Source organism: Erythranthe guttata, chromosome 6, assembly GCF_056151865.1.
Source record: "Erythranthe guttata isolate IM_541 chromosome 6, IM_541, whole genome shotgun sequence".
Taxonomy (NCBI): Eukaryota; Viridiplantae; Streptophyta; class Magnoliopsida; order Lamiales; family Phrymaceae; genus Erythranthe; species Erythranthe guttata.
This window is the reverse complement of record NC_142538.1, coordinates 14,738,644-14,761,472: the sequence shown is the minus strand read 5'-3', so window position 1 is coordinate 14,761,472 and position 22,829 is coordinate 14,738,644. Positions and strand designations below refer to the sequence as shown.

Below are 22,829 nucleotides of genomic sequence, written 5' to 3'. Positions count from 1 at the left end.
ACGAACACCGCCAGAAAGCCGCTCAGCAATAGAGGCTTTCCGGTGAACCTTGGTACATTATTTTGATTTTTGTTATATATTAAATTGGATTCTTGCTAGACAAGACATGGCAGTAGGCTGTATAAAAAAAATAGACAGAAACATACCGAAACAACACATTAAAAAACCGGTAGCGAAAGGAAGAAAGTTAACGCTCATCGGAAATAAAATTGTAACAACAATACATAAAGGGAAAGAAACAAGGACATCGGTTTCAACAGGTTGATTTGATACGGAAATCGGTTTCCAATTCACCATATCTTTGGATGCTACACCTGGAAATTTACACATAATCTCACACACACCCATGTGTATGTGTGCTTAGTGGGTAATTATTTAATCAAATCAACGGTTGGGATGCACCCAGTGTAAATAACCAGCTGTAGCATCTAACTCCCAGTAAAAAAACAGCAATAACGTGGTGGGATGAGAGTTTCAGATGTTTCTTCACAAACTTGTGCTGTGTGTTTGAAGAAACAAAACAGTCAGCCTTTTTTTGGGTTTTCCAAAAATACTTGGAGGAAAAACAAAACATTATTTACAAAAGTACCCCTAGGGATACGAAAATTGTGACAAAAATGCCCCTAGGGTTGGGAAGTGTTTATATAAAGGGAACACGTACGAGATCCAGAATAACACTACTCGGTTTTCCCTACGTACAGAAAAGGAAAACTACGAAACCCTAGAAAGAAAGAAAGGAGCAATATAATGGGTGGTGCATGGAAGAATACGGAGGACGAAATATTGACGGCAGCGGTGAACAAGTATGGGGAGAATCAATGGTCCAAAATTTCTTCTCTTTTAGTTCCAAGATCACCCAAGCAATGCAAGGCGCGTTGGTACGACTGCCTCGATCCCTCCATTAATACGGTATTTTCTATTCGTTGTTTCTCGCTTTTCAGATTTTTTGTTTTTTTTTTTCTACCATCGTTGCTGATATATATATTTGATAAAACTTTTATTCCAAGCTGCTCGTGTGAATAGAATTACTCAACCATGACAAAGTATTTTCGAAAACCTGGAAGTTTATGTATCGTTTGATTTTGTATATAGTGTTTTTATCTCGATGAGTTTTGTTAGTTTGTGATCGATGATCTTACAAAAAATTCCTATGGAATTAGTAATTAAGAAGCTGTTTATTTGAATTTGTGTAGGTGGTGTTTGCAGAACTTTATTTAAAAGTTGAAGTTAGTGATTGTGAGTTGGATTGAAATTAAGTGCTTATTTCGAAAAGCTTGGGGTGTTTGCAAATTAGCTGAAAAATCAACTAAAAACTTCTTATTTTAAGAGAAGCAAAAACAAAAGTTTGTTTTGCAAACACATAAAAACAGATTATGTGCAGAAAAAAACTCATAATCTATTTCTAAAAACTTTTGCAAATACCACCGTAGTCTACTTTATGCCTTCTTGTGATGTTGAATTAGTTTTAAACTAGTATTTCATATATATGTGCGTTTTAGATAAAATAATCAAACGAAGACTTTGAATAATTGATATATAATGAAAGAAAATATAGATAAGAAAATTGTGATATAAAACATAATTTAATTTGTTGAATACATTGTAAATTTTCTGTTAATAATTTGCCCTCACAAATTTTCGAATCTATGAAAAGAATCTCAACTCGAGAAGGCTGTAGAGTTGCGTTTGATTACCTTCAATTATATATATATGGATTCTTGATAATTGACAAACTTTCTTGATTGCAGACTGAGTGGACTCAGGAAGAAGATGAGAAATTGTTGTGCCTTGCAAAGCTGATGCCCAAACAATGGAGAACTATTGCCCCGATTGTCGAGCGTCCTCCGTCTCAGTGCCTGGAAAGATACAAGAAGCTCGTTGATCCAACCGGTGCTACAGACGAGAATCCTGTATTATTACAGGATTAAGGATTTTAATGCTCTCATGAGATTTAATTTTTTTACTTGCATTGTTTATTCAGTATTCACCCAAAAAATGTATTATATTTCAATCTTACATTCATTGTTGATATTTTTTTTTTTTGAATTTTAAAAATAGTTCCTAGGGACCCTTTTATTTCATTGTCAAGAGTAATTTGTCCTTTAAAAATACATATTGTAATTTTGACAATAGATTGATGTTTTGGTTAGTTTTTTTTATATTGTTCCTAAATTCGAGTTACTATAGTCGTCAATGATTCGATTTTGACAATTGAACGCTGTTTAATTTTTCAGTTTAGTTGGATGGAATTTACGTGTAAAATATTTAGGGACGATATCTAAAGAGTGGATAAAGTTTGAGTACTAAAGATAAAACGTTCCCATCAAAATCACATGGAAAATCGAATTGGGGTGAAAGTTGTTATGAGATACATAATTTAAGGGCAAACTTTGCCAATTTTATATTTATAGAAGTGCAAGTCATAAATCTACGTTATTTCTAGGGTGCAAAATACAATTTACCCACACCGAAAGTTAGATAAAATTTTGAATTTTAGAGAAAACATATAGTTTTTTTTCGTCGATTTTTGTTCCCGGACCAGGCGTATAATGCCCGTAATTGCACCCGCCGATTCACAAACATGTTATATATCGTTGTATCTAGTTCACGGAAAAACCATTAGGGGTCATGCCCAAACAAGCTGCATCTTTATATTGTTTATTGAGTGTTTGAACCAGACGCGAAGAGCCATTTTTTCGCTCGTGGAAACACATGTAATTATGGATCACGACTATTTCGAGATATTTGGAAAATCAAATCTACTAAATGTTATTCGCTGAATAAAGTATTTTGCGCCTCCATAAAATGCAACAATAACAAAGTTGTGACTCACTTAGACGCACGGTTTTTTGGATTTGGATGCTTCTTTAGTCGATTTGTTTTACCAATTTTTGTGTTTTAATTCAATGAAATAAAATCCACCACATGTTTATCTATTCTAAGTACAGTTTATCAATACTGGCCCCATTTTGAAATTCTTCGCACTCATTTCCTAAAATAAATATGTGTTTGTTAAGCTTTTGAAATTTATCTCAAAATATTTAACCAAAAAAATCTCAAAAAATTATCTTCCATTCATGCATAATTTTATTGTGTTGCAGTAACAAATATTTTTATTAAAATGCAAACAAAAAACACTTCATCTTTTGAATAACAACTTTTAATATGATTTTACTGTCACAGTATAAATTGTCTCCTCCTAATTACGAACAAATACTACATTTTTCTCCAAAAAAAAAAATGAAAAAATCTAAAACACATTTTCCCAAAATGAAATATAAATAGGTATCCGAAACCGGAACAAACATATTTCTTTTTTGAGAGAATTTGAAAACACATGTATATGGACCAATTTCAAATTAAGATGATTTCCCTAATTCAAATCTAAAAATCAAGAACCCTAATTTAAAATGTTAATTTCAACAATACTACGTGCAATTAATTTTGAATGTAAGGGTTTCTTTTTAAATGAGATTGTTTGAGAAGCGATAAATGGGTTAAGACTTAAGATAAAAATCAATCATAAAATAAAGGGTAAATTACAAACACCCCCCTGTGGTATGGTCAAATTACAAAAACCCCCCTCTTGTTTGGAGAATTACATCTACCCCTTCAACTATGATTTTTTCTTACACCTCCACCCTTATGGTGCTAAATTCAACACAACCATCTCGATTCCGTGAAATGTGCTCTAGTTTGTACTCGTTTTGTGTAAAAATACAGTTTCCGATGCACCACAAACTGATATATACAAGCTAAAAATCACATATTATGATCATCTTGCTTCAATATGTAGAGTTTGAATGGGATAAAACGGGTACAAAAGTGATAATATTCCATATAATCTCGAAGATTCCACTAAATTTGAGGAGTTGAGGGGGTGTTCGTAATTATCCAAACAAGAGGGGTGTTTTTGTAATTTGACCATACCTCAGGGGGATGTTTGTAATTTACCCTTAAAAGGTAAATTACGAACCCCCGAATTTAGGCCAAATAACTAAAAACATCCTCATCTATTCATAATTACCAAAAAGCCTCTGATGTTTGTTTCCGTCTTACACCGGCCCCTTACAATGTGACTTTTCACGGTTTTTTTTTACTCCAGGGAATAAACTTTACATAGTTTCAGATATTTTCTTTTATATCTCACTTATTTAACAGAAGGCATAATAGACATTACTAGGGGTGAAAGTCGGATGGATCGGATCGGAATTAGCCTTTTCGGAAAATTTCCAAAAAATTTCGGAAGTACAAAATCAATTCCAATTCCAATTCCAAAATTTTCGGAATCTAAAAATTCATTCCAATTCCAAAAGGCCCGGAAATTTCGGAATTTCGGAAAAAAATCGGAAATCACATAAGCTTTAAAATTTCAAAACTTAGCCGAAATTTTCTAAAATGTTCACAATTTTTCGAAAATAAGAGCATCCACGTCGATAAAAGTAAAACTAATAACTACTAAATTTCAGTTCAAAAAATTAAATAAAAATAAACACATCATAATATCCAATAAAACTTCTAACAACAATTCATTATGTCAAAATCCTAAAACAAAACTTGTAGGTGTATTTTTCAGAAAATAAGTATTGTATAATATATACTATTTATAGGTGTATTTTTCGGAAAAAAATCTGAATTTTTCGGAATTAAATCGGATCGGAAATCGGAAATTCCAAATTTATTTTATATAATTCCAATTCCAATCCAAAAAAATCGGAAAATTTCGGAAATCGGAATTTCGGAAGTCGGAATGAAAAAAGTTGTTCCAAAATCGGAACTTTTCGGATCGGAACCGGCGGAAATTGGAAAATCCGTTCCAACTTGCACCCCTAGACATTACACATTTTCTGTTAAAAACTTCGATCAACAGTTAATCAGATGGGGAGTTTGGTTAATACAGTGTTTTTCATTAGGGTAAATTCCACTTTTCCCCCTTGTACTTTGGCTCGATATCACTTTACCACCCTGTACTCTCAATTGCATCGATTTGTCCCCTTGTACTTTGGCTCGATGTCACTTTACCTCCTTGTACTCTCAATTGCATCGATTTGTCCCCTTGTACTTTGGCTCGATGTCACTTTACCCCCTTGTACTCTCAATTGCATCGATTTGCCCCCTTGCACTTTGGCTCGATATCACTTTACCCCCTTGTACTCTCAATTGCATCGATTTGCCCCATGTACTTGAAACATTGTCTCAATGTGGCCCTCTCCGTTAGTTTTCAGACCTTTGACCTTAACACCGTTTGATCTAAGTTTGAAAATTACTAAAAAGTCACCCCTCCCAATTTAAATAATAAAAATAAAAAATAAAAAAACAAAAAATAGAATAATAAAAAAATCAACACAATAAGAAAACATAGTCCACGACGCCAGCCACAATTCTTTTTTTTTTTTTATAATAATTATTTAAACTGGGAGCGGTGGTCTTTTTGTAATTTTCAAACTTAGATCAAACGGTGTTAATGTCAAATGTGTGAAAACTAACGGCGAGGGCCAACATTGAGACAATGTTTCAAGTACATGGGGGCAAATCGATGCAATTGAGAGTAGAGGGGGTAACGTGATATCGAGCCAAAGTACAACTGGGCAAATCGATGCAATTTAGAGTAAAAAAGGGTAAAGTGATATCGAGCCAAAGTAATTTACTCTTTTTCATTATTTAGCCCAAGTTCAGGGTTCTTTTTCTAATTTACCCTAAAAAAATTAAAATTTGGAAAAATGTCCCACTCTTGATAACCACCGTCCGATATTTTAAGTTTTACAGAACACTTAAAAATTCATTGTACGAAAACAAAAAAAAAAAAAAAAGGCTTAGGTTTTTCATAAAACGAAAACCAGATCCAGAGTAACATTACCCCCTCTTTCGGTTTTCCCTGCGTTCCCTACTTCATTTATCCAGAGCAAGAGAGAGAGAAAACAAAAGGGGGAAAAAGACTGCGAAACCCTAGGAAGAACCCTAATCAATAATTTCAAAATGAGGATCATGATCAAGGGCGGGGTATGGAAGAATACGGAGGACGAAATCTTGAAGGCGGCGGTTATGAAGTATGGGAAGAATCAATGGGCCAGAATTTCTTCCCTTTTAGTTCGAAAATCTGCTAAGCAATGCAAGGCTCGTTGGTACGAGTGGCTCGACCCCTCCATTAAAAAGGTATTTTTCTGTTCTTCGTTTCTCTAGGTTTTTTTTTCAGAATTTTTAATTGAACTACTCTATTTGAAAATTGGATAATTAAATCCACGAAAATAAGTATTGGGAGCACTTGGAAGCTTATGTGTAGAAATGAAAGTTTGATTTTGTAGATTTTGTATAAATTTCAAGTAGTGTTTTGGTTATTTATTTGAAAAACGAGTTGGTGCAAATCACACTAAATATACAGTTCTGGGAGTTTGTGTATCTTGGAAATGTTCAGTTGGGGATTTGGGCTTGGAATTTTCAGTTCATTTGAAAAAAAATGAGTTCAAGAAGGTTGTAGAATTTGGTGGGATTTTTTTGGTTACCTTCAACAGACAAACTTTCTTGATTACAGACTGAGTGGACTCGAGAAGAGGATGAGAAATTGTTGCATCTTGCAAAGCTTATGCCCACACAATGGAGAACTATTGCCCCGATTGTCGGTCGTACTCCATCTCAGTGCCTGGAAAGGTACGAGAAGCTCCTTGATGCAGCTTGTGCGAAGGATGAGAATTACGAACCGGGAGATGACCCTCGAAAATTGCGTCCTGGAGAGATCGACCCAAATCCGGAATCCAAACCGGCCCGCCCCGATCCTGTGGATATGGATGAGGATGAGAAGGAGATGCTTTCTGAAGCACGAGCAAGGTTAGCCAACACACGAGGAAAGAAGGCGAAAAGGAAAGCCAGAGAGAAGCAGCTTGAAGAGGCTCGAAGACTTGCTTCATTGCAGAAAAGGAGAGAACTAAAAGCAGCTGGAATTGACGCACGGCAGAGGAAGAGAAAGAGGAGGGGGATCGATTATAACGCCGAAATACCCTTCGAGAAGAAGCCTCCTCCAGGTTTTTATGATATCGGTGAAGAAGACCGGCCGGCGGAGTTAGTGAGCTTCCCTACAACTATCGAAGAACTCGAAGGCGAAAGAAGGGTTGACAAAGAAGCGCGCCTAAGGAAGCAGGACGTTGCAAGAAATAAAATAGCTCAGAGGCAGGATGCTCCTTCGGCTATTCTGCAAGCGAACAAGCTTAATGATCCTGAAGCAGTTCGGAAAAGGTCCAGGCTAAATCTACCCGCCCCACAAATTCCAGACCATGAGTTGGAAGCCATTGCTAAGATAGGTATTGCTAGTGATCTTGTTGGAAACGATGAGCTGACAGAAGGAAATGCTGCAACACGTGCTCTTCTTGCGAGCTATGCACAGACACCAAGACAGGGAATGACTCCAATGAGGACTCCTCAGAGAACTCCTGCAGGCAAGCAGGATGCCATAATGATGGAAGCGGAGAACCAGCGGAGGTTGACTCAGTCTCAGACTCCATTGCTCGGTGGAGAGAATCCAATGTTGCATCCGTCAGACTTTTCTGGAGTTACTCCAAAGAAAATCGATATTGCGACGCCAAATCCTCTGTTAACTCCTTCAGCAACTCCTGGAGTGTCGGGCCTCACTCCTAGAATCGGCATGACACCTTCACGCGACCTGAATTCTCTTGGTATGACACCGAAGTCAACTCCAATGAGGGATGAGCTTCACATTAATGAAGACATTGATATGCATGACAATGGCAAATTAAGGCAGTCCGAGTTGAGAAAAGAACTGCGTTCTGGATTGAAAAATCTTCCGCAACCCAAAAATGAGTACCAGATTGTTATCCAGCCATTTCCTGAAGATGACGAGGAACCGGATGAGAAAATGGAGGAGGATATGTCGGACAGACTTGCTAGAGAGAGGGCTGAGGAAGAAGCAAGACTGCAAGTGTTACTCAAGAAAAGATCGAAAGTGTTGCAGAGGGAGCTACCAAGACCTCCACCTGCCTCGTTGGACCTTATTAGAAACTCTTTGATGAGATCTGATGAAGACAAGAGCTCCTTTGTTCCTCCAACACCAGTTGAGCTGGCCGATGAATTAATAAGGAAGGAGCTTTTGTCTTTGCTGGAGCATGATAATGCAAAATATCCCCTGGATGAAGCCGTCAAAGAGAAGAAGAAAGGCAAGCGTGCTGCGAATTCTGTACCCGTGCCTTCAATTGATGATTTTGGAGAAGATGAACTGAAAGAGGTACGTGAATTCAGTTTCATTTTAACATAAAATTTTATTAAAGTTCATGAAAATGTTTTGCAGTAAAAGGTTTTGCTGTTTTTCTTTCTGATTTATTGTGTGTGGAGCTTTTTGTTTCATTTATGCATGTTATTGTAGAATGGCATGCTATTAATTTTCCCAGCAGTTCTTAGATATATTGATTATTTGAAAGGTTACTCAAAACATTGCAAGTTGCACATGGTCATGCACAGATCACACTTACATCGCAAACTATTATTCGATTGTTGTATCCTTCTTCTAAAGCGTCAGTAGAAAATTTAATCATTTATGTGAATATTTACACTTGTTCGCAGTTGTGTGAAAACTTGACAAGAAAATGCTTTTCCAAAGTTGTATAGTTCTCATACGTTGTCCAGTAGCATACTGTTTTGTTTGTACTTTGTTGTATGTAGCTAACACTGTGTGTTGACATTTATGCAAATAATTGTAGCATTGCATGTTATTATTTTTCCAGCAGTGCTTAGATGTATTCATAAAAGGTTGTTTAAAGCATTGAAAATGGAACTTGGTCATGCATTGCTTACTGTCACAGCACAAATCGTATTCTATTGCTTGAATTGTTCTATCGTTCTTCTGAAGCTTCAATTGAAATTTAATGACTTATATGAATACTTACACTTGTAAGCAGTTACATGAGAACCTGCAAGAAAATTATTTTCTTAAGTTGTATAGTTCTCATACGGTCTTGTTCGCTTACGATTTGGCTTGTGTTCAGTAGCACACAGTTATTGGTCTAACACTGAAGTTTGAACTGATAGTCATCACTTGTGTTGCAAGTTGATTATAGAGAGAGTTTATGCTGCAAATATTAGATGTATAATTTCATTTGATGTAGCTATCAGTGGTCTTTGGGTGTGGTCGCTTATTGTAAAGCTTTAACAATGGTCCATCATAGTTATGCGCGTCGTTATATAAACATGTATACACTACAAAAGATCACATGCAAACAAAATTCAATATAAAAACCTTAGTCCACCAACGTTTTATTCAAAAAACATCAATTTTCAATTTTACACTTGCACTGTTGCAGTTGCCAGTTTTTGGACTAAATTATTCTTGTTTTTATATGTCAGAGAAATAATTCGTGTTTCCTACAGAATATTTTCTTTTACTTCTTTGTAATATGAATCGTATCAGTTTTCATTTTAATTTCAATTTCTGCAATCCTAAATATGTAGAAGTTCGTCTTGAATTTGATGAACATGTTTTTAGTAAGTTCTAATTCAAATTTCTTTCTTGTTACCTAATATGATATAAATGTTGACATGTAAAATATCAAATATTCATTATACACTTGTTCCATTTAAAATTTCAAGAAAATGTCAAAAGATACTCGTTAAGTTTTAAAAAATTTCAAATTTCAAACGTAATTTAGCAAAAGAAAATGTCCACTTAATGTTGGGGGAATGGGTTTTCTGGATTGAGTAATATTTTGATGGGTTATTTGGGCATAAAGTTCATTCTATAGGTTCTTAGTGACAGTCTATCATGTTTTTAGTAAGCAGTACAAAATTAGATTTGCTCGGAGGTGATTTTCTGGAGATCCCACTTCCATATGTTTATCGTTGTCACCATTTTCCCAGCTTCTACTAATAACTCTCTTTATTGTGCAGGCTGATGAATCAATAAAGGCGGAGGCCAAATTTCTATGTATGACAATGGGCCATGACAATGAATCTCTCGATGGTTATTTGGAAGCGCATAAAACATGCTTAAATGACATTATGTACTTCCCGAGTCGTGATGGCTACGGTCTATCAAGTGTTGCCAACAATACGGAGAAGCTTGCCGCCCTGCAGAATGAATTTGAAAATGTGAAGACTAAGATGGATGACGAGACCAAGAAAGCACAACGGCAGGAGCAGAAGATTAAAATTCTTACTAATGGCTACCAAGTATGCTTTTCTTTACTAGCCATTTGTATTATATTGCTTTCTTCCATTTTTTGCTCTTACCTGGATAATTTATGTTAGATTAGAAGCTTCTGAGTGTCTAACGAAATACCAAAATGTTGAATTTAGAGATATATTTTCAAAATATTTGGATTTCATAAATTGAAATTGTCTCATAGGCCTCTACTACAAATGATAGATAGCGTGCATTCAAGGATAGTTCTCTGAATATTGCTCTGATGTTTCTAATTGAGTCAAACGGCATTAGGCCTATGTCTATCTATGCTTTTTGCGTTGGGAAATGTCGAAAGGCTTGTGTAGTCTGTAGATATGAAGTTTCTTGGAAATGTGTTTGCCAAGTTTTCTTACATAAGCATGGGCCAATGTTTGATCAATGTAATAGATGTTTTAGTTAGTACATGGACAGAGATATTCAAATAATCTATCTTTATACTCTGCCTTATGGTCTTGTTCCTGAACATAAAATTCTTCAATAATTACGCAATGAATTGTGGTTCCTTAATGATTTCTTAAAGAATATGAATATTTTGGATTTGGACGATTAATTGATTGGCTAAAGCATTTTTTCATGGTAATCTAAATCGCTGGTTTCTGAATAATTATCAGATACGAGCCGGAAAACTGGGGGCTCAAATAGAGGCAGCTTTCAAGCAGATGGACACTGCAGGAACAGAACTGGAATGCTTCCAAGCTTTACAGAAGCAAGAGCAACTATCGGCAGCACACAGGATAAGCAACCTCTGGGAAGAGGTCCAGAAGCAAAAGGACCTCGAGCGTATTTTACAGAAACGATACGGTGACCTTTTACCCGAACTCGAACGGCTTCAAAATTCGATAAATGCACACAGATTGCACGCACAAAGACAAGTGGAGATTGCTGCTGCTGCTGCTGCAAAGAACGATGACCTCGTACTGGATGAATCTGTCACTCCTGTTGAAGATCAATCTGTTGTACTGGATGAATCCGTCACTTCTGTCGAAGATCAACCTGTCGTGCAAAATCTCGAAACTTTTGAACCCAAGGAAGAGTTTTCGACGAAGGACGATAATGCCCCTGAGGCTGAAATGGAGGTGGAAGCATCTGTTGAAAAATCTGCACAACCTGATCTTGGGAATCCTGCTCCTGTAGGCGAGATTGAGACGGAAGAGGGTTGGATCCTGTTATGAATGTTGGTTCTGACGAAATGAGAAGCCATGAGAGTTGTTGAATTCTGCTGAAGTAAAATGCTCAAGAAAGTCTTTTTCGAATGAAAAAATCGAGGATTTGTATGCCTTAATTTGAGAATTGTATGTTGAAAACTATTTTGGGAGTGAAGGAGCGTAAGAAACTCGATATGTATTTGGTTTCGGTTTTACGTTTTTGAGAGGGAGGTGGTTTATTTAAAGCTGTACTTTGTCTTTCAATGATTAAGTACTCAGAGTGCTCAAATGGGAGAATATGATATCTATACTTTGGAAGTGTCTATTTGGGGCAACTTTCAGGTTTAAAAGTCTGGATAATGAAATAGGATATTTATATTATGCAACAGAAAAACACAGAGGATAAGTCCTTACACAAAATATCCTTAATAAATTAATGGAAAGTTTCAAAAAACAAAAATTCTTGTACTGATTTCTAATTTGGGGGTGTTTGCAAAAGCTTATATTGTACACTTGAAAGTCAAGTAAGGTGGTGTTTGCAAATGATTATTTAAAAACAGAAGTTACGATTGTGAGTTAAGTCGGTTTTAAGTGTTTATTTCTAAAAGTTAGGGGTGTTTGCAAATATTCCGGAAAATGAACTTAAATAGAAAAAATAGGTTTAGGGGTGCTTTTCAAAAAATAGTTTAAAGCAGATTATTTTAAGAGAAGCAAAAGCAAAAGTTGATTTTGCAAACACCTGAAAACAGATCAGGAGCAAAAAAAGCTCATAATTACTTTCAAAAAGTTTTTGCAAACACCACATAAATCGGAGATAATTGTTTCAGGAGATTGTTTGACAAACCCCCTCATTAGACATGTGCAATTAAGATGAACCCCAAATATTTTTTTAATATTAAAATAAATCCAAAATATTTTTTAAATACCATAAATAATACAACATCACTATAATACCCTTAGTCCAAACCATCAAACACCTATTTTCTTTCATTTTCTAATACTCGACATCCCCCAACTCTTTCCTCCCCATCTCCCCTCACGCTCATGTTTTTTCTTTTTCTTTCTTTCAATGATCGCGGCCTCCCCTCTTTCTTTCTCTCTACCGCAGCCGCCCTCTCTTTTCTCTCCAGCATTGCCCTCAGATGTCGAATCCATCTCCCACAAGCCTTCCCTCTCCTCCGACCCACCAACAGCCGCCGCCCAATATCTCCTTCCTCAAACCGCCATCGCCGCTGCTCCTTCACAACTGTGGTCTCTTAAATATTGCAATTTGTGGTGGTTTGATTTTATGGGACGATAATTTTTTGGTTTCATCATCAACAACTTTGAAATTTCCAAAAGACAAAGGGAACACATAAGTACATACAAATTATAATAGAGAGTTATTTTGACGAATTCAATTCACTATTGCGTATAGTGAATTTTGACATTTCAGTATTAAATCCACTTTTGCGTAGAGTGATTTTCGTCATTTTCATTTATTAAGTTCACCATATGTGCAGAGTGTAGTTTAAATCCACTATTAACGTTAACATTTAAAGTAGATTACGCTAATTTCATAATGAACTTTACGTTAATTTCGTAATGGTTTTCAATAAATTTCAAGTAATTATTGCTTTTAGTTAATAGTTCCAAATTTTTGCTTCCAGGGATTACTGGATATCAAAATTTTGCTTTCCAGTAAATAGTGGATTTCAATTTTAATGAATTTCAGTTTTTTGGTAAATTTGGTGCTAAAAAAAATAATTATTATTTTTTGCAACGAAATAAAAAAAAATATCGAAAATAAAAAAATGGAAACAATATTAATTGAAATGAGACGTTATTTTAGGGGGAGACTATGATAGGTTCCTAAATTTGGGTGATTTGCATATCTATAAATCTTTTAATTTATTTTCCATGTCAATTCAATAGGGCAAATTTGGTATTTTGTTATGAAAGGGGTTATCTTAAATATGGCATTGGAATTTGAATTTCTCACTCTACTGAAATTAAATGAGGGGTTCTATCAAATAACTCCTCGTTTCAATTCAAGAATTTCGGAATGTTTGCAAATGCGATTAAAAATCAAATTTAAGTAGTTAATTTACATGTTGATGTGTTTGCAATATAAACTTGAAGTCTTAGCTTATTATGGTAAATTTCTCTTCAATGTCCTTCAAAACTTTACTAAGGTATCGTCCTTCAAAACTATACTAAGGTATAAATATTAAGAATATAAATGTCCAATGTAGTTTGAAGCTCAAAACAATTGGTGTAAACATGCTTTTGAAATTGGGATTTTTTTTATTTTTGAGTAAAAATTGGGAAAATTTAACAACCCCTTATTAGACAAGTGCAGTTACAATTAGCCCCTAAAAAATTAGTTTTTTTTAAGGTAATTAAGTCCAAACCATTTTTAATTAATAAAAAAATATTAAGTTTCACTATCATACTCATATTAATCCCCTTGAATAAATTCAATTTATTTTTCTTTTTTTTTGGCATAATTTAATATTAGTGGTCTTAAGATATAAGTCCCTCGTGACAAACCTTACTAGAACTAAATGACAAGTCTAACTAAAATTTCTTTCACATCCTTTATTAAATTCATTCCAAAAATGTCCATTCCCTAAAAAACTCAAAATTACACCAAATTGTAAATATACATAAATTATGGTATTATTTAACATTTTTAATTTTGCATCTAGCATTTTTTTTAAATTTTACGTGGAACACGTATTTTGTTTTTTCCGTATTTTGTCATTATATAAAAATCTATTTTTTCCCCTTTCTTTTCTACATAAATTGAAAATTATGATTTTTTTAATTTTTTCGATCGTAGACATCTACAGAAACCTATAGCAAACTGTAGTAATCTGTAGTTACCCATAGACATCTTGAAACCCTAACCCTAACTTCTCCTACAAAACCTAGCCGCCAGACACCATGGACACCCATAGACACTCACAAACATCTGTAGACATCCAAATCGATTTTTTTTTTTTAATTTTCCCCACCAAATCCTAGATCCGCTCTGTTAGAATTTTATTTCGTGCAGATTAAATTATTTGTGTCAGATTCAGTTTTTCGTTATTGTTGCGTGAAGTATTGCAACAGTTCGTGAAACAGTTTGAAAAGACATAAATAAACGAGACACAAATTTAATGTGGTTCGGATACAATTGTACCATACATCCACGGGGACCTGCAAACAAAATTTAGTAATTTTTAGTTTTTCGAATACAATAGTAGGACTTAATCAAAATACAAAGACTCCCTCTTTGTTGACGCTGTTCTTGTATACTACGCTGAATTATATATCTTCTATTTGCAGCACGTCCCTTGCTCCGCACGGTTGAACTCCCTTCAACGATGAATCCCTCAGTCGGCGGATCGATCTCCTCCCGAGATATGTTTAAGCCCATCTCCCGAAAAACCAATTTTCTTTTTATATAGAAGAAGCAAACTTGTGATACTCCTTGAATCTTGGTGTCTTCACCACAAAGCCTTGAAGCCGGTATATTTTCTATGAAAATCACGTATCACGATGGAACTATAAAAACGAGAGCCAAGAATATTTTATCTATATATTTTCTCTCGGTCAAAGACATTCCCTGCGCAGCAATAAAAAGAGCAGAAAAATATGATTTTTCTCTCCAATGAAAAGCGTACAACAGCAACAAAGAAAAGAGAGATTTGTTTCTCTCCAAAAAAAAAAGACACACCGTATTTTGTTCTTGCTTCTCCTTTTTATATAGCCTGAGAGACTCCTGTATAAGCAAACTAATTAAGGTTAAATACGTACAGGAGATATAAGAAAGTTATAAGATACCAATCTAATAAGGGATTTTTATGCAAAAGTCCCCAACCAAGCATGTTTATTATTCTAGGTTTAGGGGACATATCTCTTTTACCAATAAGCCCATCCCTTTAGTATTTATTATAACTAAAGGAAACATTCATGTATATCCCAATATTACCCTCAACCATTTATACCCAATTCTTAATTGTAATCCAAATTAATCAATTTTGTCCATAAAAGTTCAATTTTGACCACAAAAATTCAATTTTGACTTTTTTTTGGAGTATAATTTAATATGCTCCAATTTCATCCTTAACTTAATTTAATCTCAAATTGACCCCAAATTTCACAAATTATTAAATTTTGACCCAAAAATTTTTTTTTTTCAAAAAATATTTTTTTTTTTCAAAAACTTTTTTTTTGCCGCCGGATTCCGGCGTTGACTTTTTTAATTTTTTTTTTTTTTTTTTTTTTCTTTCTTCCGGATTTTTTCGCCGGTTTCCAGCGTTGACCGGCGGTCAACGCCGGTCTCCGGCGTTGACTTTTTTTTTTTTTTTTTTTTTTTTGCTTTTTTCTTTTTTTTTTTCTTTTCTTTTCTTCAGGATTTTTTCGCCGGTTTCCGGCGGTCTCTTTTTTTAGTGTTTTTTTAAGTTTTTTGTTTTGTTTTGTTTGGTTTGTTTTGTTTTTCCACGTCCGCCGCTAAACGTTGACCGTAATTGTGCTGTCACTGACAGTAAATTAACGTAATTATACTGTCAATGATAGTTAATTAACGTAATTGTACTGCCGTTGACATTACATTTATGTAATTGTGTTGCCGTTGACAGTAAATTAATGCAATATTATATTTTTTTATTTATTATTATTTTTTTTTTATTTTTTTTTGATTTGTTGACAAGTCAACGTAATTATATTACTGTCGTTGACAGTAAAATAACTGTAAACACAATAATATTACTGTCAACAACATCAATATTATTATTTTTTTGTGGTGTTTGTATTAATATTACTGTCTATTATTGTAATATTACTGTAAACACAATAATATTACTGTGGTTGACGGTAATATTACTGTTTGTTATAGTAATATTCATGTCAACCACATCAATATTATTCTTTTGTTTGGATATTTTGTTTGTTTGAGTTATTCACGGAGTAACGTAATAATATTACTGTCTACTATTGTAATATTACTGTTGCTATAGTAATATTACTGTCACTCACAGTAATATTAATTCTTTTGGTTTTTTTTATTTTGTTTACATTTGTTGAACGGACAACATAGTAATATTACTTTATTATACAATAATAATGAATTTTGTTGTGTTAATATTAATGTGCTAGAGATTAATATAGCAATATCACTGTGTTAAACTATAGTTTCGTTATTTTTACTGTGTTTAACAGTAATATAGTTAATATTACTGTCATTCAAAGCAATATTGTTGTTTAAACGGAAAAAAAAGTTACAGAAAAAAAAAATTAAAAAAAAAATAAAATAAAAAAAATAAAAAAAAGTCAACGCCGGAGACCGGTGTTTACCGCCGGTCAACGCCGGAATCCGGAAAAAAAATCCGGAAGAAAAAAAAAAAAAAAAAAAATAAATAAATAAATAAATAAATTAAAAGTCAACGCCGGAATCCGGAAAAAAAAATCCGGAAGAAAAAAAAAAAAGAAAAAAAAAAAAATTAAAAGTCAACGCCGGAGACCGCCGTTGACCGCCGGTCAACGCCGGAATCCGGAAAAAAAAAATCCGGAAGAAAAAAAAAAAAAAAAAAAAAAAGTCAACGCCGGAGACCGGCGTTGACCGCCGGTCAACGCCGGAATCCGGCGGAAAAAAAAAGTTTTTGAAAAAAAAAAATTTGTGAAAAAAAAAAAGTTTTGGGTCAAAATTGAATAATTTGTGAAATTTGGGGTCAAATTGAAGTTAAATTAAGTTAAGGATGAAATTGGAGCATATAAAAGTAAGAGGGGTTATTTTAGTCCTTTACATAAATCTGGACCATGTGTGGACTTATTGGTAAAGGAGAATATTGTCTGGATCTCTTTATGAATAAGTTCCCACTGATGGGCTTATTTGTAATATGCCCATCTAATAATATATTATTGAAATAAAAAGTTAATTCATATAATAAATAATTACTCAAGTAATGAAAGACTAGGAAGCCAAATTACAAAAGAATTACTATCTTTCCACAACACGTGAAAATATGAGAAAAGGAAAAGTCTATGACTTTTATCCCTAAAAGGAGATTCCATATAAATAATAATATTCCAATTAATAACAATATAATATAAAAAAATATAATTATGATTGTATAAAGATAATTCCCACTATTAATCACTTAATGATAAAATAAGGAATTAAAATATAAGGAAACTGCCCTTCCTATATTACGGCATATCTAGATTTGTGGTACAAGTATTTTACACGTTTTCTTGCGAAATCAGAATCCAAAGGATTCTAACAATCACGATCACGTGCTGCTCTCATATATATATATATATGCTCTCCTACGTTTTTTGATTTACTATAAAACAAGGAAAACCAGATTCCATTAGAGTTAGGAAACTCTTAATCACGTAGGAATAATATTTTCAATACAAGGAAGCTCTTTAGAAGAATAATTCCTATTATAAATCAATTAATAACAAATTAAAAGAATTAAAAGCTACAAGGATTCTTCCTTTCTTTAACTCATGGTATATGCAAACTTGTGGCACAAGTTTTATTTAATTCTCGTATAATTAGAATCCAATGGATTCTAACACGCTCCTCCCCCATCACCACCATCACCGAGCGCCGCCGTCACGCCATCATCCATGCCCAACACCGTCACCGCGCCTTCCACCATAGATCTGACCTTACACCACCATAGTCGCCGTCTCTTTGCCTCTACAACCATCCGCTTATTGCCGCCGTCTCCACCGCCATTACCACCGCCCCCTCAATAGTGGATTGGAGTGGTGGAGAACGAAGAGATAGAGATATCGAAAGAAATAGAGAGATAAAGATTGAGAGAGAGAGAGAGAGAGAGAGAGAGAGAGAGAGAGAGAGAGAGAGAGAGAGAGAGAGAGAGAGAGAGAGATAGACAAAGAAAGATTGCAAGAGACAGAGGAAGAGAGAGCGAGATTGCGAAAGACAGAGAAGAGAGCGAGATTGCGAGAGAGAGAAGAAAAAGGAAAAATAAATCTGAGAGAAACGCGACTTTAGAATTTATGGATTTAGGTTAAGGGTAAATTAGGGATAAAAGAAAAATTGAGGATATGACTCATATTTGTTTTTCTAAAAAGGATTTAGTTCATAAAAAAATATTAAGGTTGTATTCCGCATCTAATTATGTTTCCAACTAGGGACCTCTTGCATATTACCCTTGATATTAAACTGTTAAAATTCAATTATACTTACACTTTAACCCTACCCGCCTTTCTCTACAATATACCTCTCTCTTTTGATCTGCATCTCTCCAACTAGATATGTAAGTGTAACCACCTGCTCCACCCTCGCCTCTATCAACACCGCCTCCCCTTCCATGTCTATCGCCTCGTCCTCTATCCCAACCCCCTTCATTCATCCCTATGTGATCCGGAAGAAGAAGAAGAAGAAGAAGAAGAAGAAGAAGAAGAAGAAGAAGAAGAAGAAGAAGAAGAAGGAGAAGAAGAAGAAGGAGGAGGAGGAGAAGGAGAAGGAGAAGGAGAAGGAGAAGGAGAAGAAGGAGAAGGAGAAGAAGGAGAAGGAGAAGAAGCAGAAGGAGAATGAGAAGAAGGAGAAGGAGAAGGAGAAGGAGAATGAGAAGAAGGAGAAGGAGAAGGAGAAGAAGAAGAAGGAGAAGGAGAAGGAGAAGAAGCAGAAGGAGAAGGAGAAGAAGCAGAAGAAGAAGGAGAAGGAGAACGAGAAGGAGAACGAGAAGAAGGAGGAGAAGAAGGAGAAGAAGGAGGGAGAAGGAGAAGAAGGAGGAGAAGAAGAAGGAGAAGGAGAAGAAGAAATAAGGAGAAGGAGAAGAAGAAGGAGAAGGAGAAGGAGAAGAAGAATAGGAGTCTCTCACGCTTCTGGCGCCGGTGGCGCGCGTATAAAGATCAAGGCTTTAGCCTTCTTCGTGTTCTGGGCATTCCTCTAGCGGTGAAAGATCCGGTTCCGATGATAATTATACAAAACATTTTTATTCTTGAAAAAATACCATTTAAAAAAATCCAAACTAAGGAAAAAAAAACAAGTAAAAATCCGAAAAGAAAAATAAAACACTTTTTTAAAATCAAAATGAAAAATATAAATTAGACATAATTAAATAATATAAAATAAAAAACAAAGAATCCGAAATTATATGCACTTCAGTTAATCTGCATCTAATGTGTTCATGACTTATATGGATATATTTTTTAGGGTGAGCAGAATAGAGAATTTCATTGAGGGAGTTTTGTCAAATAGCCTCTTTGAAATTATACTTTCAAAAAAATAATTTATTTTAACAGAAGTAAAAGCAAAAACCTTTATCAAGTTTTTTAAAAGGTAATATCTATGTATGAATTTTAGAAGAAAAAAAGAAATTAATATGACTAAAATGTCTTTCTTGTTAATTCAATCTTCATTAATTATTTCATATGCGGCAAAATATATATCATTTTGGATTGTTGCACCCTATTAAGAAAAGTCGAAAACTAACACATATGCTTTAATTATACAAAAATAAAAAAGAAAAACAAATCATAATTAATTAAGATGGATAAGGGATAACATGGTAAAATGCAATTAATGTAAAAAATGGGTCTTCTTATTTTTAACCACTTTAAAGTTTTTCAACCTTTCACTAGTGTTAAATTACATCTTCTTTCATTATGTGAGTAGGAGTAACTTCCTTATAACTCCTACATGTAACTTTAATTGAAAGAGAATATGTGAACTACAATGGATTTTGATTGTTGGTATTATTATAGTTTATGTGAGGATATGAACTTAATTGGGACTCGTCCAAAAATCAAACAAACAATAGAATTCTTGAAATTTGGCCTAGAGATCAAAGATCTAGAGGAGACAAATTTGTTATTTCTAGCCACTAGAAAAGTTATGTCGATGCGATCTTGGTCCATCAGAATATTACATCCAGAAGATGTTCAAACGTTTTCATGTGAATAAAGCGAAATTATCAAGTAATACATATGGAAGTTCGACAGTTAGATAGGTCGAATGGTTCACTTCATCCTGTGGAGGAGGACGATGAAGTTTTAGCAACTGAAGTGCTTTATCTAATTAAGTGCAATATGTGTGTTATTGTACATAAATCCACGTATTCGATATGATTTAGTGTTTTTGATAAATTTGTGAGGTAGACTTAGCTCACATCATCGGTACGTTATATGTGTCAGTGAAAGATGCAAAGCTTGTGAATTATACTGATACTGACGAGAAGTCATACACACACAAAGCTCATTCCCAAAATCTATTATTTTGTATTGATAATATAGTTGTCTTGGAGATCTGTGAAATTTAACTTAGTTGTCACTTAGTCAAGCGTGAATGCATTGAGCAATCGAAGGCCGGCTTCTTGAAAAGTGTCTTGAAACCAAGGTTGGGCATGTTCGAGATTCTTCTGAATTGGCTAACACGGAAGATCTTAATAGGAATCCCTAAGGGGTAGTGTTGTAAATAATGTGCAAAATGGGTCTTCATATTCTTAACCACTTTGAGATTTGTCAACCTCCCACTAGTGTTAACTTCTCACTTTTTCTTTCATTATGTGTGTAGGAGATAACTTGTAACTCCTACGTTTAACTTCTTGTAACTTCTATTTGTTTGTTACCAGCTATATAAATGAGAATCTCTCATTCCCCTAATAACCCCACAACGATTTCTCTACGAATCGTCTCTCTTGTATTTTTGTTTTCTCTATATTATTATTCTCGTTATTTATGGTCTTATGTATTTCCACAATCACCAAACCAAAGAGCTAGATTAAATAGATTATTTTACAATATATATATATATAATAATTAATGCATCATTAAGGATAATATAAAGGCGGCAGATATATGTAAGCCCATTTTTTTATTAGTTCAAATCCACATAAAGGGGTTTATTAGTTCAAGCACGCAAGTTAATATAATTTTATTACATCAAGACCAAAGAGGACAAATATACCCTTATCTACAAATAATATCCAAATACAAATAAACCTTATTTTTAATTTGCTCAAGACCAAAATATCAAAAAAAAAACAAAAAAAAAAAAAAAAAATCACGACTGCCGCCGTCAGACCACCGCGACGCCGACCAGCGAGACTTCTATCGCGCGGCGATGACCAGCGACCCACCCACCGCACCATTAGCACCACCATCGCACCACCACCAACAAGTAAGTCTTTTTTTACTAAACTTTTGTTTGTAAATTCGAAAACATGAATCGAGCATCGATTCTTGATAAATATGTGTGGATGAATATTAATTTATGCTTATTTCTTGTTGGATTGCAATTCTTTGGCCGATTTTGGAAAATAAATTGAGATTGAAATTGATTTTTTTTTTTTTGTGTCTTCGTTGGTTTCCCAAATCGGGTTACCCAAACCGATTTTGTACATGAAAATCGGCTTCATGATGCCGATTTTTGTTAACCAAATCGGCGACAGTACGTCGACTTTACAAGTCAAAATTGGCGTTGTAATGTCGATTATTGAGTACAAAATTGGTTTTCGGATACCGATATTTTTCGGTTTTTTTTCTTTTTTCTTTAAATAATATATTATATATTTGGTTAATTGATTTTTTTAAAATGTTTTGCAGTGGAACCTCAACCTCCTCGAGTACCGCCGACCGTCTCAAACTGTAACTGAAAGGAAAATGCTCAAAAGAGCAAGGTGGGAAAGCCAAAAAAAAGGCGTGCCCCTTTTGATCCTCCCGGTCGACGCACTCGGATTGATGAAGGTCCTTCTTCAATACCAATATCTCGGTATTTTTTGCTTTTTGGATTTTTTTTTCCAACTCATAATACACACTATCCTTACGTGTCTGGATCTTATAATACAACTTTAGAGATATTAAGCATATATATATATATATATATATATATATATATATATATATATATATATATATATATATGTGTGTGTGTGTTACGAGCAATTGTAATTAATGCATAATAATAATAAAGGTTACCAACAATCTTAAATGATTGTACATCAATTACATTGTTTCATGAAAAATCATCTACCGTCTCGTCTTCACTTACATATGTTAAATCTATGAAGGTTTCTTGCAAGGCTATTTCTTGACCAACTAACTTTTAAACATTGCAATTCTTGATTCCATATCCGAAGTCTTCCAACCATCCGCTTTTTCATCATGGTACCGTCGTCAATAATCCGCCATAGGAGGTATAGGACAATCCATTTTAACTCCCACCCAATATTATCGGTATCCTTTCCTCATTTTGTCCCTTTAGTCTAAATGTGCAAGTACATTTTTTAGAACTCGTCATCCTTTTTCCCTGTCCTTGGTCATCCTCACCGGCTTTCTTCTTCTCACGATACTCACCTGCACGCTCACATGCGAGTACAACATACGGTCTTCTACGCCCTTTCAATCCCATTTGAAACGAAAATGTTTATCACCATTATGTGGCGTCAACCAACTCCTTTAACCCAATCGAGTAGAGCTTCCCGTGTCTCAAATTTTTGTTCGATAGTAATTCATCTGAATAATCCTCCATCAATCTCCTAGGTTGTTGATAATAA

The 22,829-nt window shown here is 34.4% G+C and overlaps 2 protein-coding genes across 2 annotated transcripts; both read left to right on the top strand.

Moving 5' to 3' along the window:
- Positions 1–545: 545 nt before the first annotated feature.
- Positions 546–2,058, top strand: LOC105962681 (cell division cycle 5-like protein). The gene is made up of 2 exons (XM_012986994.2): positions 546–909; positions 1,749–2,058. Exons 1-2 carry the CDS (start codon positions 748–750, stop codon positions 1,926–1,928), a joined length of 342 nt encoding a protein of 113 aa, XP_012842448.1. The 5' UTR covers positions 546–747; the 3' UTR covers positions 1,929–2,058.
- Positions 2,059–5,693: 3,635 nt separating this feature from the next.
- CDC5 (cell division cycle 5) lies at positions 5,694–11,570 on the top strand. Its single transcript, XM_012987021.2, has 4 exons — positions 5,694–6,153; positions 6,530–8,230; positions 9,886–10,167; positions 10,792–11,570. The coding sequence occupies exons 1-4, from the start codon at positions 5,977–5,979 to the stop codon at positions 11,350–11,352; spliced, it is 2,721 nt and encodes a 906-aa protein (XP_012842475.1). The 5' UTR covers positions 5,694–5,976; the 3' UTR covers positions 11,353–11,570.
- Positions 11,571–22,829: the final 11,259 nt, after the last annotated feature.

Coding starts and splice junctions, on each gene's coding strand:
- CDC5 (XM_012987021.2), top strand. CDS start 5,977: ATGAGGATCATGATCAAGGGCGGGGTATGGAAGAATACGGAGGACGAA. Junction 6,154..6,529: donor TCGACCCCTCCATTAAAAAG/GTATTTTTCTGT, acceptor TCTTGATTACAG/ACTGAGTGGACTCGAGAAGA. Junction 8,231..9,885: donor GAGAAGATGAACTGAAAGAG/GTACGTGAATTC, acceptor TTTATTGTGCAG/GCTGATGAATCAATAAAGGC.
- LOC105962681 (XM_012986994.2), top strand. CDS start 748: ATGGGTGGTGCATGGAAGAATACGGAGGACGAAATATTGACGGCAGCG. Junction 910..1,748: donor TCGATCCCTCCATTAATACG/GTATTTTCTATT, acceptor TCTTGATTGCAG/ACTGAGTGGACTCAGGAAGA.